We start from the raw sequence: 15,905 nt of genomic DNA, 5'->3' as shown, positions 1-15,905 counted from the left end.
CAGCGCCGACCATCCTGTGTGGAGTTTGCATGTTGTCCCCGTGCTTGCGTGGCTTTCCTCCGGGTACTCTGGTTTCCTCCCACATTCCAAAAACATGCATGGCAGGCTGATTGAACACTCTAAACTGCCCCTAGGTATGAGTGTGAGTGCGGATGGTTGTCCGTCGCTGTGTGCCCTGCAATTGGCTGGCAACCAGTTCAGGGTGTCCCCCCGCCTACTGCCCGAAGATAGCTGGGGTAGGCTCCAGCGACCCTAGTGAGGAGAAGCGGTACAGAAGATGGATGGGTCCCAAAGTCTGCGGGAAAACTGGTGGAGCACAAAAGTCAATCTGCAGTCGAGTGTAAATTTTCCAGTCAGTAATTGCTGGCGTGGGTCCGTTGTCTTTGATCAAGCCCACGGTCATCGCAGCTGTCTTCCCAGGAAATTTTAAAGCATTGCTGCAGAGGTTTTTGGTGATGTTGATTTGATTCGCCAGCAGGATTTGGCCCCTGCTCACAAAGACAAAACTACCAAGACCTGATTTTAACAGTATGGATCTGCCTGCAAGTTCAACTGAGTTGAACCCTATAGAAAATTTACGAGGTGTTAAGAGAGGTATGGCAACAGAAACCCTGAAAAGAGCACACTTGAACTGACAAAAGCTAATCACATGTCACACTTCAAGGGAGGCCCAACAAGATCTTTTGTTTTGGCTTACATGAAATATTCTGATATTGTGAAATACTAGATTTTTTTTTTTTTTTAGTCTTTGTGCTGGTCATCAAAATCGAACCAAAGGATTTTCATTTTTCACTTTGTGCATTGAAATGGACTTTCCCTTGATATTCTGCATTGTAAGAAACAACCAGAAAGATCTGACAAGGAACCTTTATTCATTAACTGCTGATCGCCATATCTGGCACACAAAAAAAAAAATTCTGCATCAGATCTGATACAATCATGGCAATATAATTGCATTGGCTGGTTTCTTTGTGACTCAAATGATCACAACACTGACTGTCATTGCAATTTGTAAAAACACATTTAACAAATACCCATACAGCATATAAACATTCATTTTCAGTCATAACAGTTTCAATACATTGTGAACAATAAATAATCACATGGATTCCAGCTTTAGTTTTAGCAAAGTAGCCTATGTCACCGAAAATGTAGAAGGTAAACGTCAAGTACAACAGTAATATTGATGGCAGCGAGATGAGAATGTGATGATTGGAGGGAGGGGCGACCTTACCCCACCCTGAGCAGCTGAAAGGGCCGTGCCCCCCCCTGATAGGGCCGAGCACCCTGACGGCTGGGAAGGCAACTGGCTCTGCTTTTGGACATGGACGGACCAAAAAGGACAATAAGGCAAATGAAGTGCGCTTCACAGGTCTGTTCTATCTAAAACACGTAGATTTTGTCTCTCTGAACATTGTCGAGGTCGTCATCCATGGTGACCAAGACCTGAAGTTTGAACAGGAGAGGTGACAGGACGTCAGAACATTTTCTCTGTGTAGAGACCAACACAAAAAGGTGAGACTTACCAAGAAGGATCCGAACATGGCGATGGAAGAGAGGAAGTGCCAAATGTCGTGATCGTCGAAAAATGAAAGCAGGATGCAGTCGCGGTTGTGCTCACGTGATTCCGCCGGTGTTTTCTGTTTCAAAACAAACGTGATGCCGCGTTATGAAGAACATGTGGCGCCGTTGTGAGATGAGTATGGATAGCCGTGCGAGCATTTATTCCTCAAGATCCATCTTAAGGTCCTCAAAGTATAATCTTTTGTCCTCACTAGTAAGACAATTCAGAGTACGAGTAATATGTAATAATTGACTTTTTTGCTCAATTGTATGATAGAATAAATCCACCAATGACTTTCCACCACAAGAGACCAACCTGCCAGGTGCTGAGACCCTGGAAGAAGAAATAGAGCGCAAAGCCCCACACCACAGCCGTGAAGAGAATACACACAAGTGCCAGACACTGGATTCTCTCACCGCTGCGCAGCTGCAACACAAACGGAACAGGTTCAATAAACTGTGCAGGTTTAGTTACGGGGTGTCATGTGCACATGTTCGGCACCTTCATAATGATATAGAAGGCGAAGTAGAGCAGAAGGTTACAGATGGCGATTGCCAGCAGGTAGGAGGCAAAGTCATTGGGCCGTTCGATGAGGCCGTAGGCAGCGCTGCAGAGGGAACAATGTTGCTCAGATTACATTCCCTGTTTGGACTGCACCACGTACACACACACACACACACACCAATTTACTCACAGGGACCAGTTGACTATGTTCCCCATCACCAGCAGAACCATGCGATCCTTAGAACACACACACACAAGGGATGATATGATTGAACAGACTTCTGAAGAATGACATCTTCCTTGCTCACTCATGCAAGAGAACTAAAGTCTGATTTTCTCATTGGAATACAATCGCAGGTGACATAGACACACACTTGCAACTGATTGAACAGACATTAAAAGAGGACTGGGTGTAAAGCTGAACTAGAGCAAAAGTCAGTCAAAGTCCACACATACGACTATCATAAAAAACAAGAAAAGCTGAACAAATTGGATATCAAATGGCATCACAGAACATTTTGTGTTTGACGTCAAAGGGGCCGCCATCTTTGTCAAGCAATTGTAGGCGAGTATGTGAACCACACACAGCCTGTCACGCAGACATAACTCACAATGTACGTGGGGCCGGTGCACTGTTGAATACAATCAGTGTAGACGACATAAACCATCCTGCGCACAACACCAGAGTCTGAAACACAAAATATTCACATATGAAATTGGAGTCCAACATATTTATTAATTAATTTACCTAATTTAAAAAAATATTTTAAATAATATAAAACATTAGTAAAATAAACATGATAGGGATGTAACCAAAGATTATTTTAATTATCAATTAATCTGTTGATTATTTTGTTGACTACTCAATGAATCGAACAAAAAAATTATTTTTGAAAAATTCCCTTGGTTGAAAAACAGTACATTATTTCAAATTGGACTAAATTCATTATGATTCAGTTACATGTCAGAAAACGGGCAAAAATGTTGATTTTTTTTCTGGCGTAAAAGCAAATTGGCATTTAATGGAGGACTACTGAATTCCGACAGTATTTACTGTTGAGAGGCTGAAATTCAGAGGATTTAGAGTATTTCAAATTAAACAGGGTTTCATGACAACTTGATTATCAATGCGCTTTTAACTTCCATTATTAAAATAAACTATTTTCCACAATTTACCTTTTTTGCTGTTAAAAACGGAAATCTTACTTTCCAAACAGTTTACCTTTTTGTTTTCTCCGAATGACCACACTCTTCTGTCCATTTGAAAAATCAAATGTGACCCTTGAACACAAATGTCCACCTGATATAAACCCTTACCGAGCCGCCATCTGCCCATGTAGTAGAGCTGTGTGCTGAGAAGAAGCGTGGCCAAAATGTGGATGACTGAGAAAACGATCCAAAACACCGTGTTCCCTCTCCCAAACACCTGCAAAAAAATACCACCACCCCAGTTCATAGTTGCCAGCATGTCGACCATGTCGTCAGCGCGTGTGCACGTACCACGCCGAGCACGGAGAAGAAGATGACTGCGGCCAGGCAGGCATAGGCGGTGTAAGCGCTGGCGTTGATGTCAGGGTGTCTCTTCTGATACAGCTTCAGCATACACAGGCCAGCAATCATATACATAAAGGACGTGTCTGCAAAAAACACCACGACGGATAGCCCAAAATACATCATCTGTACAATAGAAGCGGGTTTGCTGCTTTGTTATAGCAAAGTTGTATCAGCTCCTGAGCTCCCCCTACAGTTGTGAAGTTGAATTTACTTTTAGAACATCAAGACACACCAATAGTGACGAGAATTATCTGCACTAGAACAGCACGAGGCTGGGAACATTCTATGTTTGTGGTTAACTGATATGAAGGAAAAACTCATTGCCGTTAAGATTGACCCAGAAATATCTTTGGTTTTGTAGATCTATTTTGTTGAACACACATTACACAGTTAAGACCAAGATTATTCCTACCCGGGCAAATTTTGAGTTAAGTTGCATATTTATTTGTTCAATGGATCACTTTAAGTTTGAAGTGCCTCAAAAAAGTGCCAAAAGATGGTTAGTGTAGTATTAATACTTTTATAAATAGAATAAATAAAATACAGTACTGTTAATATTTCAAAATAGGCTTTTAAGGACACAGGATTTTCAACTATTCTAATGGATTTGGTAAATTTGTAGAGACTTTTTAACTCAGAATATTATTTAGAACTAAATGAAAAAAATTATTTGCTCACTAGCGATCTAAAGATTCTTTGAAAACCAATTCAAAATCGGTTTAAACTGCTGAAAATACACATCGGTGTAAAAAATATAGAATTGATATTGACATTTTTATCACAAAAGAAAAATATAATTTTTTTTCATTTTTTTCCTGAAGAGTAATAAGTTACTGTTTGTAACAAGGACAAATGTCAAACAATAAATATACTTTCGGTATAAAATTAGTCAATTTCATTAAAAAAAAAAAAAAGAAGATCACAATCAGATTCGAATCTGGACTGAAAATCAAATCGGGGCTTGAATGCATATTTACATGGCTACAGTTAACATTTAGGCATTCATTTTGCTTGTCCTTATGAGGGTCAAGAATGAGCTGCTGTCTATCTAAGATGACATTGAGCGAAAAAGAGGACTGCGCCAGTCCATGCAGGGCACATACCCACACACCCAAGTTCACTCCTATATGGAGAGTTTAGAGCAGGGTTTCGCAATCCTCTTCCTCCAGGGCCGGTGTCCTGCCTGTTTTCCATCTGTTTTGAATCAGGTGTGTTGCAACGGGGAGAGATGGAAAACAGGCAGGACACCGGAACCTTGAGGAACAGGATTAAGACTCCTGATTTGGTACAGAGCCAAGTTAAAAATAATAATAAATCACTTCAAGTCAAACTTTTTCCCGGATATGAATCATTCTGGGATTAACTGTACTTCACATCCAGGAGGCGTATCAGGTGAAGAAGAGATTAGTGTATGCAGTGTGGTGAATGTTACCAAACTGGAAGTTGGTGTAGTTGGGGCAAACGTGGTAGCAGGCGCTTAGTAGGCCTTCCATCATGAGAGCGGTGCCCATGGCGTAAAAGAGACCAAAGTGCTTTGGGATGCCACATTCCTGGAAGAAGGGAGCAAGGACAATAATGTGAACCTTTACTTCCTGGACACAGATCAACAAACATCACAGGTGAGCTATTTTTAGAACAGACAGGATACTCATGTTGTCCTTGGGGCTAACCAGTACCCGTTGACACCAATTATCTAGGGCAGTGCACATTAATCAATAACTTTCCGCTGTGTGCAACAGCTCACCCTTCCCGTCTCTGCTTTCCGGGAAGGAGGGGAAAAAAAGTTAATTGGAGGTAATTAACTTCAAAGAGGCATCTGCCGGCTGCCCTGTTTAGACCTATGCCATTCAGTATTAGTGGTTACTGAAACACTGCCTTTTAAAACCACGGTTTACCATTAAAATGGCAATGCCTAATATCGTGGCATAATACGGCCTATAACATGACAGAAGCCTGTTTCCATATCGCCCAGCACGAGGGGAAGGCCATCATCCCTTCGCACCCAGTCCTGACCACGAGCAGGACCTGCTAACCGGTGGCAACCGTAGCAGCGTTTCTTGGTGGGATTCTGTTTTAGAGGCCTTCTTTCATAATCACATGGATGGTAGCCTCGGACCACTGGTTTCTCAACCAAGCACATAAACCGAATGTCTGAATCTGCGGTTCCTCTCTTACCAAGAAGGATTGCTATTGCGCCAACACATCAGTAAGGAAGTGGAAAAAGGAAGTGTTGACATTAATTAAAGGATCAAAAAGTATGTTGACCCTGTGGGAACTTTTTGACACATTGTGTTTCAAATCTAAAAGTCAGAAGGATGAGGAGGCCACGCTTTCACCGTCTGCGCCAATACTGAAAATTAACATCAAGAAAGCTTTTGCCGTTCTGCCCGCGGCATGTTTATGTCCACAGCGAAGCCACCTGTACTTACCAGAGCACTGACTTCATTACAGGCCAGGGCTCGTTTGTGGACAAGTTCTCTCTTCAGGACGATGAGGAGAAAGAGGAGGCCCAGCATCACATAGCCAAGGTTGCTGAGGATGTTGTTGAATGCGCTGCATAGTGAAGAGGTTGAGTGTCAGTCGTCACGATGCTCATGGAAACGCTGAAGTCAAGTCATAGTTTGTTTGAGCGGGTACAAACCTGAGAGCCCCGAGTGGGTGAGCACACATAAAGTTGTAGTAGCAGATATCCTGGTTCCCCGTCACATTGACAACCTGATCAAAGAAAGATTTACAGTCTACATTAATTGGATATGCATATTGGCTTTAAATTATTTATTTCCCATACGTGTACCGTTTGATAGGTAATGACCAGCTGGATGACCGGCAAGGCGTAGAACACGGCGATGGTGGCAATATTCCTGACGGGAGGGAGCACAGTCATGACACATGATGTATCTCAATTTTGGCATTAGGACAGAAATAACAGTATGTCTTATATTCTCACCAGAAGTAGATTTGATATTTCTTGCTGAGGACCCTTTTGTCTTTGCGCGACAGGTCAGACACACAAAGATATTTCTGTCAATCAGCATAGCAAACAGAAACACGATTATGAGAAGCCCTTCAATAAGAGTAAGAAGCAGAAGCAATATTCCATGACATTAAAACTAAAATTTCCATCCTGAATAATTTGCTGTATCATCAAGTCAATTCCACATTAAGGATGGACTCTTTTGCGGTGCCTTCACGGCAAATTGGCGCATCTGATGTTGTAAAGATGGAGCCAGCGTTGATTCGCTCGTCTTGAATAGGCAGAATATTTCCGTGTCCAAAGAAGGCATTGAACCAGTTTTGGTGGCATCACGCATTCGTATACGTGCCGACACGTCACTTTCAACTAGATGGTTTCTAAACAGGGTTTCATGCTGCCAACAACAATCACATGGATCACGTGCGCATTTGTCAATTTTAGAGCTGCTCATGAATTATTATTTTAACAACGGATTATTCGATGGGTTATTTTTTTCAAATTAAATTGATAAATCAAATTTCCCTCAAAAATAGAACATTTCAAAATAGTTTAGGAATGTTAATTCACTGAGATTGGAGACTATTTACAATCATGAAATCGTACAGACGATGTATCAACCTGCCAAACCACATCTGATTCCAAACCAGAGTGCTGGGACACATTAGTGTGTCGCGAGAGATCATTCAGGGTGCCACAGGAAATTATGCCATTTGATTTTATTTGTCCAAAAACTATTTATGAAGTACAATTTGTAAATATCTTTGCTGAGTTATTTATGCCATACCAGCAACATAAATTCTATTCCAACAGACAGCAGAAGGTACAATAAAAAAACGTGCGTGTAATAATAATAATAATAAGTAATGGACCCCAGTGATTATATCAGCTTTATGTTCAGTTAAACCCAGATTTTAAACTAAGTAAGTAAATAAATTAATGAAATCATCATCATCATCATCATTATACACATACATCGTCATACTTTATGACATTTTTCTTTGGTATAGTGTAATTTTTTTTTTTTTTTTTTTTTTTTTTTTTTTTTAAATGGGAAATCACATGCATGTACACAAGCACATACTGAAGGAAATTTTCTCAAATGCCCATCCGTTCCTCATTGGCAATTTTTCTGTATCTATAAAAAATTACTTTAATCGAGTTCATGGGTCTGACAAAAAAAAAAAAAAAAAAACTTCATGACCAGAACCACATTGGGTTACTGATTGAAGCTAATGCAAAGAATTGTTGTAATTTCCCAACTTGCTACATTCAGAAATGTTCTTAATTTCGTAAGACCAGGCTTACCTTGGTGCGAACAATGTTTTTGTCCGAGTTGATGTCATCCAGTGTGTCATAGTCATCTTCCTCTATGGAGCTCAACGACTCCTGTCTGCCTCTTCCAACATTTTTCCACCCGGACCGCTCTGATGGTCAGGAAAAAGGATTTTAATTTCCAAAGATGATGGACTGACAATGTATTCAAGATTCACGCCAAGGCGGTTTGCAAATAAATCGCTTATTTTAAAATCTTCTCAGGCACCTTGCAGCTTGAAAACACGTCAAGAAGATTGCAATGATGAGGTTTGGTAACAATATTGTCCATACCCATGTAGTTGTCAGCTGAAGCGGCACTATCCAGTGAGGGGGCGCTCTCAGTGACTGCTTCTGAACTGATTGTGCTGTCTGTTGGATGGTCACACAGTGACTCAATTCAAGCGCAACACAAAAAAAAACAAAAAAACTAGAGAAGATATGGTAAAACTCACCGAGGGAGCCATATTCATTTGGTGAAGCTGTAATCTTGCCTGTAGATGTTGACACACACTCAGTGAAAACAATGTTCGTCGTAAGACGACAGTGTTGCTGTTCAGCTTTGCAATTCATAAATCACCTACCATATTTTCATAATCATTCGGCACACTTAAAAGGCTTACATTTTTTCCAAAATGGACAGGGTGCTTTATAATTCCTTATGCGTGCACATAGTTCTAAAATCTGTAAAGGTTGTGCGACTTCGTTGAGCACTCAATTTGAACGAGTGGGATCAATTCCTGGCGACACGCTGCTAATATACAGGAAATGTTGAAGTGACTCAGGACAGCATGCGGACGTTAAAGGGGCGAGGTTGCACGTGAAAGGTAAATCCCCCCGTAGGTACCAGTATACTGTAGCATGCAAAAAATGAACTCAGACCTTTCCATCATTCCAACCCATGGACGCCAGTGTAAACAAAGGAGTGCAAAGTGAAGTTGCGAGTAGAGCGCAAGCGATGGATGACAATGGCTAACACAGCTTTACTAAGACTAGGAAATTGTTCCGGGTGCGTCACACAATTTTCGCAAAACCGGCATCATTTCTGAGGAGCCCCACGGCACAGTGACTGACTCTGACAATGGACGGAGGGAACCTTGGGTGTTCAATACTTCAATAAAAGTACAACCAAACTCAGATTTGCTCCCGTTGCCTTTTAAAATAAAAACAAACGCTAGCCTGCATGCTAGCATACATTTTAGCGTGTGTGCATTCTAGCATATGCTTTAATCTAACGTATGTTTTACTGCGCCAAATAATACGGTGAGTCTTATGCATGAGTTAAATATAGAAATGGCAACAGTAACTGAGACAGCGTTTTTCTAATACGGTGGTGAATAATATGTTTGCGAAAACACAGTATTTGCATTTTTATGTATGAGAAGTTCTACATAAATAAAATTTGATGTGTTCATTTTTTTTTTTTTAAAACCTACACTTTGTTATTCACAGGAAAAAAATCACCTATTTGCTGTTATGGTCCCAATTAACTACTTAGAAGTGAGACGAGAAGCAACAATACAGGCAAAAGTCCTGCCTAGTAGAATAGGGGAGCTGTGTCACTATATTGTGGAGTCTAGAAGCAATTATAAATATTTTGGGAGCAGGAAGGTTGAATTATTTGAGGACTTGTTTCGCCATTCCCAGCAAAAACAATAACGCACACCTTGCATCTAGATAGCTCAGGATGACCAAAGATACTGCAGCTGATAGTAGAAGATATGAGTTGACGTCGCAACATATTCAGGAAGAAAGGGGAACACAGATGTGAGGGAAAAAAAAAAAACATTCTACTGTACATTCATACAATGCATTTGTACAATATTATTGATTATGTTACTGATTTTCTGGAGCAAACAAAAAGTGATACTTTGTGCATAGCTAAGAGTGATAATATATATGATATAGTCTTGAAATAATCCACATTCTCAAGAACAAGAACATGTAAATTGACAGAAGCAACTGTGTGTTTATACCATCTCCATTTTTTCCCAGCAGAGAAGCTAAACCATGCGTGAGCAGACAGAAAAGAGAATAAAAGACAGATGGTAGAGTTAATTATATACTGCCAACCCCTTGACGTGAACCCTTAATAGGCTGGTCCGTTAAGAGCTAATTTACCTGTCTCAGCAGGTGATGTGTCGTCAATATTGTGAAAGAGCTCTCTTCTCTTGGCTCTGCACAAAACAAAGAGGAAGGGAGACTCAAATTGGTTACACCAGTCCAGTGCTTGGACCTGCGTAATTTGGCTTTTGCAACACATGGCAAAGTAAAAAGCAAAGTAACACCATGAATGTCTCAATTCGCTTAGCCATTGGCAATTATTGTTTTTCCTTTGCGAGATGACGTCAAAATCTTACCGCTTCTTCTCCAGACAGGCCACCAGCAGAGTGACAACGTAGAAGGAGAGGAAAATACCCAGACATAACAGCATGCCCATCACATACACCTCCGCTGTCAAAAGTGGACACAGGTGCATTGTCATTACATGCCAATGTTTCATTTTGTTGTGCGTATGTGATGTGCAAAATGTAAAGTTTACTCAACACATTGGACGAAATGTGAAATCACTCAGCAGGACACATTTTTAGACTAAAAAGTCACTTTTGTACGCTTACATTTTATAGCAAGTGAGACCACAACGTCAAGGGTTTTGCTGCGGTTACCAGCGTCGATCAGCTCATCTGGGCGCAGCGGGTAGAAGCGCAGTGGACCGCCACAGGCCTCGTCCTCCGTTTTGACCACTACCACCACATAAAAACTATTGCTGGGGAAATCTTTTCTCTGGATAACGGAGGGACAGAGGCGCAAGATTGATGCACATACTAGCGCTAGGTTCTGTCAAAATACTTCTCATACTGTATGCTTTTGTTTAGGGTGGCAAAGGGGGTAGACATTTTCTAGTACATTTCCAGAAGGTTTCCGACAGCTTTCCATGGGAAGACGGTAAATGTTTTCACTTTGGAATATTTCCATTCCAAATTGAAAACTTTCACAATTTTTTAACGAGGGATCGAGAGAAATTAAATAGAACGATATCACATTCAAGCTAAAGTTGAACATTTAGTTTTGTCCAACGAGCAAAATATTGTTCTTGTAGCCCACATGCTACACTATCACAGTACCTAAATGGTTTCATTTATTTTCCACATCACTCAAGCAGCTGCATTTAGAGAGCTTGCCGCGACTGCCAATTTTGGCGCCGGAATGTCAATGGACCACTTTACTTACATGACATATGATTAGTCGGGCGATGTTCAAATACATTTTCCCCAACTATCTTTATGTTCCCAATTAACAACCAAACCTTCAATTTGAAAATTGCTGTTTAATTCTCAATTCGCATGGAACGTTTCCAATGTTTCCAAAGTCAAAGATTTGTGCAACCTTATTCTGAATTGTGCAGATAAAACTCGAGGACTACCTGTACTGTGATGGCACCTTTTTTCGTCATGGTCTGATACATCCCAATGAAGGCCACATTATTATCGAGGTCATAGACGGGGCACTGAAAACAGAAATGAGAACAAGACAGCATCAATCGGATGATTGGCGCGAGGAGCAAACAAACAATTATGAATATCTGTATCAGACATATTAACAACTTATGCATGTTGGGCATGTGACATGCTTTTGGTTATTTTAGAAGGGCCATTTTAGTTTGGACTCAGCCCGCTATCATGAATTAGAGAAACGCCGCCTGCACAGAATCACATGAGGCAGTCCATCTATATCGCTTTCAGTTTTGATTTCTGCATCTCCAAGTAAAGAAAGTCATAACTGGGTGTAAATGAGTTACCCTCGAAAAGGCTGTTAAATCAAGAACAGAATTCATTGACGCCTTAAGTAAAATATTTTTGTCAATGTAGTCTTACTGCATGCTTCGGGCTCTTAAGGAACACACAAGAGAAAGAGAAAGTGTACCTGGATGTCCTGGATGGACATAACGGAGCAGGGAAAGTTCATGTCGGAGCTGACCTTCACAATCACAGTGTCCACCCCGTCAGGAAATACATACTTGAAGTACTGAGAGAGGAGATAAGCAATTAGGGAAAGGGATGTTTTTCTTTTATTGGGGATGCAATATTGTGCCCTCAACGATTAGATTCACCATTTATTTGCTATAGCAACTTCACAGATTTATGTACAGTCTACTTCATTAAAATACAATAATACAGAATATCAGCAACATTCGGTTACTACTTGGCATGTGCTCGACATCGTAAATCATCACTTTGTGAAAAATGCAACTCGGGGACTACTACACAACATCAGCTTGTTTTTTGCACATGTCTGAACAAGCACAACTTCCTATTATTGTGTAACATTAAATCTTCCCGCATCCTCTTGCTGAAACCGCACTTTTTTTCCACTATTTCTCTTTTCAGGTAATTCGAAACAGAGACGTGTATACCTGAGGTTGGGAGGGAGATGCAGTGAAGCTGAATTTCGTTTCTGTCCTGGAATCCAAGCGAAATTAAATCAGGAAAAATACATGGGCAGTTCAGACATCATGCCATGTTTCCACCAAGCAGTACAGTTTGATAATTCACAATTAACCCAGTATGTGGGGCACAATTTTTACAAATGTTATGTTGTATAAGACAATAGAATATCCATGCTACAATGAACGGTTTCTCGAATTTATACACATTATCATGGATTTTCTTCCAAGTGGGTCTACACACTGGTGTGTTGCTGTGTCATGTAATACATGCAAACAACAGTGTGACATCATAGCTCTGGGACAGCATCAATGGTGTGAATCCTCTTACTGCCAAAACAACGTATTCCATTTTGTTCAATACAATACATTTCAACGCAAAAGTGACAAATTCTCATTGACCACCCAAGGGACAGCAGTGTGTGACTCACCCTGCTGCAAGAGGTACTTCAAAGAAAGTGGAACAGTACTGAACCAAACCATACGGTTTCGTGGAGACGGGACAATATCGAAAATGGCCACCTGCAATTCTCATAAAAACAAAAGTGTCACTTACTGCAATGTGAAGCTTTCAACGCGGCTGACCCTAAGCTGGTAGTTTGTAGCCTGGCTGGAAAGTGTAGACACGTCCACAAAAAAGTACTGCGTCTCTGATGCAGCACGTGTTGGAGGCTGACATAATGTGCGGCCTAAATGATTGTATGGGTACTTCCTCTGGTACCTGGAGAATGCACAGATATAAAGTATGCATATGAAAATTCCTACACAATATGTTTCTATAATGGCCACTCAAATGTATTCGCATTTCTTTGCATCAAAACCGAATTCAGGGAGTCTTCGGTTTACGATAGTCCTGACTAATAATGTTTCGAGATTACAAACGGTGCACGAGATCCCATTCCAATGTGAGAGCCAACTTTTAATTACTCGTTTTGGTTATACATTTGTGTGATTGTAAAGAGAAAGACGGGAATTATGGACACTCTTCACCGGAGGTCCCTCACTCACAGGCCTCTGAGGATGAGGGGCACCTGAAAGGACAGCACAGCTTGCTTCTGTCGCACCACAAACAGGATCGTACTCTTGAGGTTCTGCGACAACAGGTCCACGGATACACGAACTCCTTCCGTCTGTGACATGAAGCACAATAAATACACACTCACAAATTATATATATAATCTCTCTCCTACCTTGGTCCTGGAGACGGTGTGATTGAAGGCATAAATAGTCTGATTTTCACTCGTTACTGTGTCGTTATAGGTGACATCAAACTCGCCATCTTTCTCGATCACATTTTTGGTGTCCCCAAGAGCGTCGCTGCCGCAAGCCAACAGGGCCACACAAAACCACAGCTGGACACCAGCAGCAGCTCCAAATGTGTTTTTATACCGCGACTTCCAGTGACTCCCGAACAGCATTTTGTCTCTCAACATAGTCCTCGAAACAGTGAACGGACACCGGTTGAGTTATTAAATGGCGAAATGAACTGTGCCACTCCGCCCCATTCAAATGACTCGAATTAAACAGGCTGACTGTCAAAACTATCAGGTCCAGTCTTGACCCAAAATAACAACTGCTAGCATCGGGACACTTACGTCCGCTTTTTAGCCGCCCCTCCTACCAAAGAAAACCGAGACACACTCCAGCTTGCCCACTGTAAAGTCACAAATTCTGAGACTGCAGCAGCGCAACATTAAGTCTGTAGTCCCACCGCAAAACAAATTAATCCTGACAGGCAGCTAAATTGTTGTGCTACTCATAGCATAGTTGGCTAGCAAGCAGCTCCATGTTTGGATCTTGAAGTTGAGTCCGCAGACATCGTTTGAGTAAAACTGTTGCTCAGCTCCAAGCTTTTAATGTCCGCGCGATGCGTCCAGGTGTGTGGAGTCGCCGTGGATTCATCTAAGTGTTTCTGTCGGGGTGATTTAGCGTGTTTTTTTATGTGGGGAAAATAAACGTTAGACCTCAATAGCGCCCTCACCAGGACACAACCTTAATTTCGTCATCATTATCAAAAGCAGTCTATTGCGCAACACAACCTGTACTCTTAATCTCTATTCAAAGCACTCGGTTGTGAAACAAATATGATATACAGTACGTACAGTACAGTAAAAGATGAATTAACTAATGGATGTCCAAAAATTATTACTTTCGTTTTACATGTGTTTATCATTTACAAGAGCAAACCAATGGGGCTTGTGTATCGCGTCATCGTGACGTCATCGTCCTATATTTTGGATGATAGCGAGTTGTCAGCAGTTTTTTGATTGCCCATTAGTACTGCATTTTGAAAAGATTTGGGGACCTATATATTGTGCAAAACAAATTACAGGATTGTGTTGAATGGAAAACAAATTATCTCAATCCGAATCTAAAGGAAAAAATGTGTATTATTGTTCATTTAGATATTTTGTTAGGAAAGTTACCCATCCATAAATGTACATTTCTTGATTCCTACTCCTTTATTTAAATATTTTTTGTTTGAGGTAGACGAATATTTTATGTTTCTTGATGAAATAACAAATAAAAAAGTAGATGAAGAATTTCTCTACATTCAGAAATGTTTTAAAGAATAGCTCAGGTTTATCCCTGTTTTGAAAAGTGAATTATTTTTATTTATTTTTTTATTATTACTATTGTAATTTTATTTAATATATATATATATATATATATATATATATATATATATATATATATATATATATATATATATGTATATATAATTGGATTTCCTGATTGTTGTGTTGTATATATTTTGTCAATAATAATAAAATAATGATTTTTTAAAAAAAGATGAGTTGCAAGCAAAGGCATGTTGTGAAGGTCCAGCCAACGCAATGTTGCTGCTGTGCTTTCATGTTGATATAATACAAACACAGAGTTGGGCATTGTCTCCAATGAGTGTTAAACAATTAAGAAACAGTATATATACTGTGCATTCATTCAATATTTCTTGACAGAGATAAGACAATTTTATGTCACAGTTAAACATATATAGTAATCCCAATTAAACCCATGTGTTTGATAAACTATCAAAATGTAGAGTAATTTGAAATTCTTTCCTTATTACATTGTGAGAAGAGGATTCTGGGTTTCAAGAGTAAAGTAATATACAACGTAAAAAAAGATTAATGGATAGCGACTAAAGAAGCCTATACAGTATGTTCAAGCATCTTTGGCATTCTGCTTAGCTGTGACTCTCTAGTCGAAGGGGGGAAAACAGTTTTTACCGCCATAATTGGTTAAGAACTGAAGACTGGTTTAGTTCAGCAAAAATCATAAAATACACTTAGTAATTTACTCAAACTTATTAGTGATGATATAGATCACAAGTGTCAAACTCAAGGCCCGGGGGCCAGATCTGGCCCACAACCTAATTTTATGTGTAGTAGTCGTAGTAGTAGCAGCAGCAGCATGCAGTAGTAGTAGTAGTAGTAGTAGTAGTAGTAGTAGTTGTAGTAGTAGTAGTAGTAGTAGTAGTAAAAGTAGCAGTAGTACCTATAGTAATATTAATTTCATTCATCCATCCAACAATTATTTGAGCCACTTATCCT

The 15,905-nt window shown here is 40.2% G+C and overlaps 1 protein-coding gene across 2 annotated transcripts; it reads right to left on the bottom strand.

The window, feature by feature from the left end:
* Positions 1–853: 853 nt before the first annotated feature.
* Positions 854–14,322, bottom strand: sidt2 (SID1 transmembrane family, member 2). Of its 2 annotated transcripts, XM_088301013.1 has the most exons (26): positions 13,542–14,322; positions 13,360–13,481; positions 12,908–13,072; positions 12,322–12,367; positions 11,832–11,933; positions 11,332–11,415; positions 10,526–10,691; positions 10,268–10,361; positions 10,029–10,084; positions 9,884–9,910; positions 8,363–8,401; positions 8,202–8,279; positions 7,902–8,020; positions 6,570–6,643; positions 6,417–6,483; positions 6,264–6,337; positions 6,052–6,175; positions 5,055–5,172; positions 3,569–3,705; positions 3,386–3,494; positions 2,680–2,756; positions 2,259–2,305; positions 2,066–2,171; positions 1,880–1,990; positions 1,527–1,640; positions 854–1,446 (listed from the first exon to the last, which is right to left on the bottom strand). In XM_088301013.1, the coding sequence occupies exons 1-26, from the start codon at positions 13,782–13,784 to the stop codon at positions 1,384–1,386; spliced, it is 2,562 nt and encodes an 853-aa protein (XP_088157139.1). In that variant the 5' UTR covers positions 13,785–14,322; the 3' UTR covers positions 854–1,383. The 2 variants fall into 2 exon arrangements, with proteins under 2 accessions (XP_088157139.1, XP_088157140.1); XM_088301014.1 differs by lacking the exon at positions 9,884–9,910.
* Between the last annotated feature and the right edge of the window lie 1,583 nt (positions 14,323–15,905).

This window comes from Idiotropiscis lumnitzeri, chromosome 7, assembly GCF_059441095.1.
Source record: "Idiotropiscis lumnitzeri isolate Australia: NSW breed Sydney's pygmy pipehorse chromosome 7, RoL_Ilum_1.0, whole genome shotgun sequence".
In the NCBI taxonomy this organism is placed as follows: domain Eukaryota; kingdom Metazoa; phylum Chordata; class Actinopteri; order Syngnathiformes; family Syngnathidae; genus Idiotropiscis; species Idiotropiscis lumnitzeri.
This window is presented reverse-complemented; position numbering and strand designations above follow the sequence as displayed.

Coding starts and splice junctions, on each gene's coding strand:
- sidt2 (XM_088301013.1), bottom strand. CDS start 13,784: ATGTTGAGAGACAAAATGCTGTTCGGGAGTCACTGGAAGTCGCGGTAT. Junction 11,934..12,321: donor CATCTCCCTCCCAACCTCAG/GTATACACGTCT, acceptor CTCCTCTCTCAG/TACTTCAAGTATGTATTTCC. Junction 1,447..1,526: donor CCATGTTCGGATCCTTCTTG/GTAAGTCTCACC, acceptor TTCAAACTTCAG/GTCTTGGTCACCATGGATGA.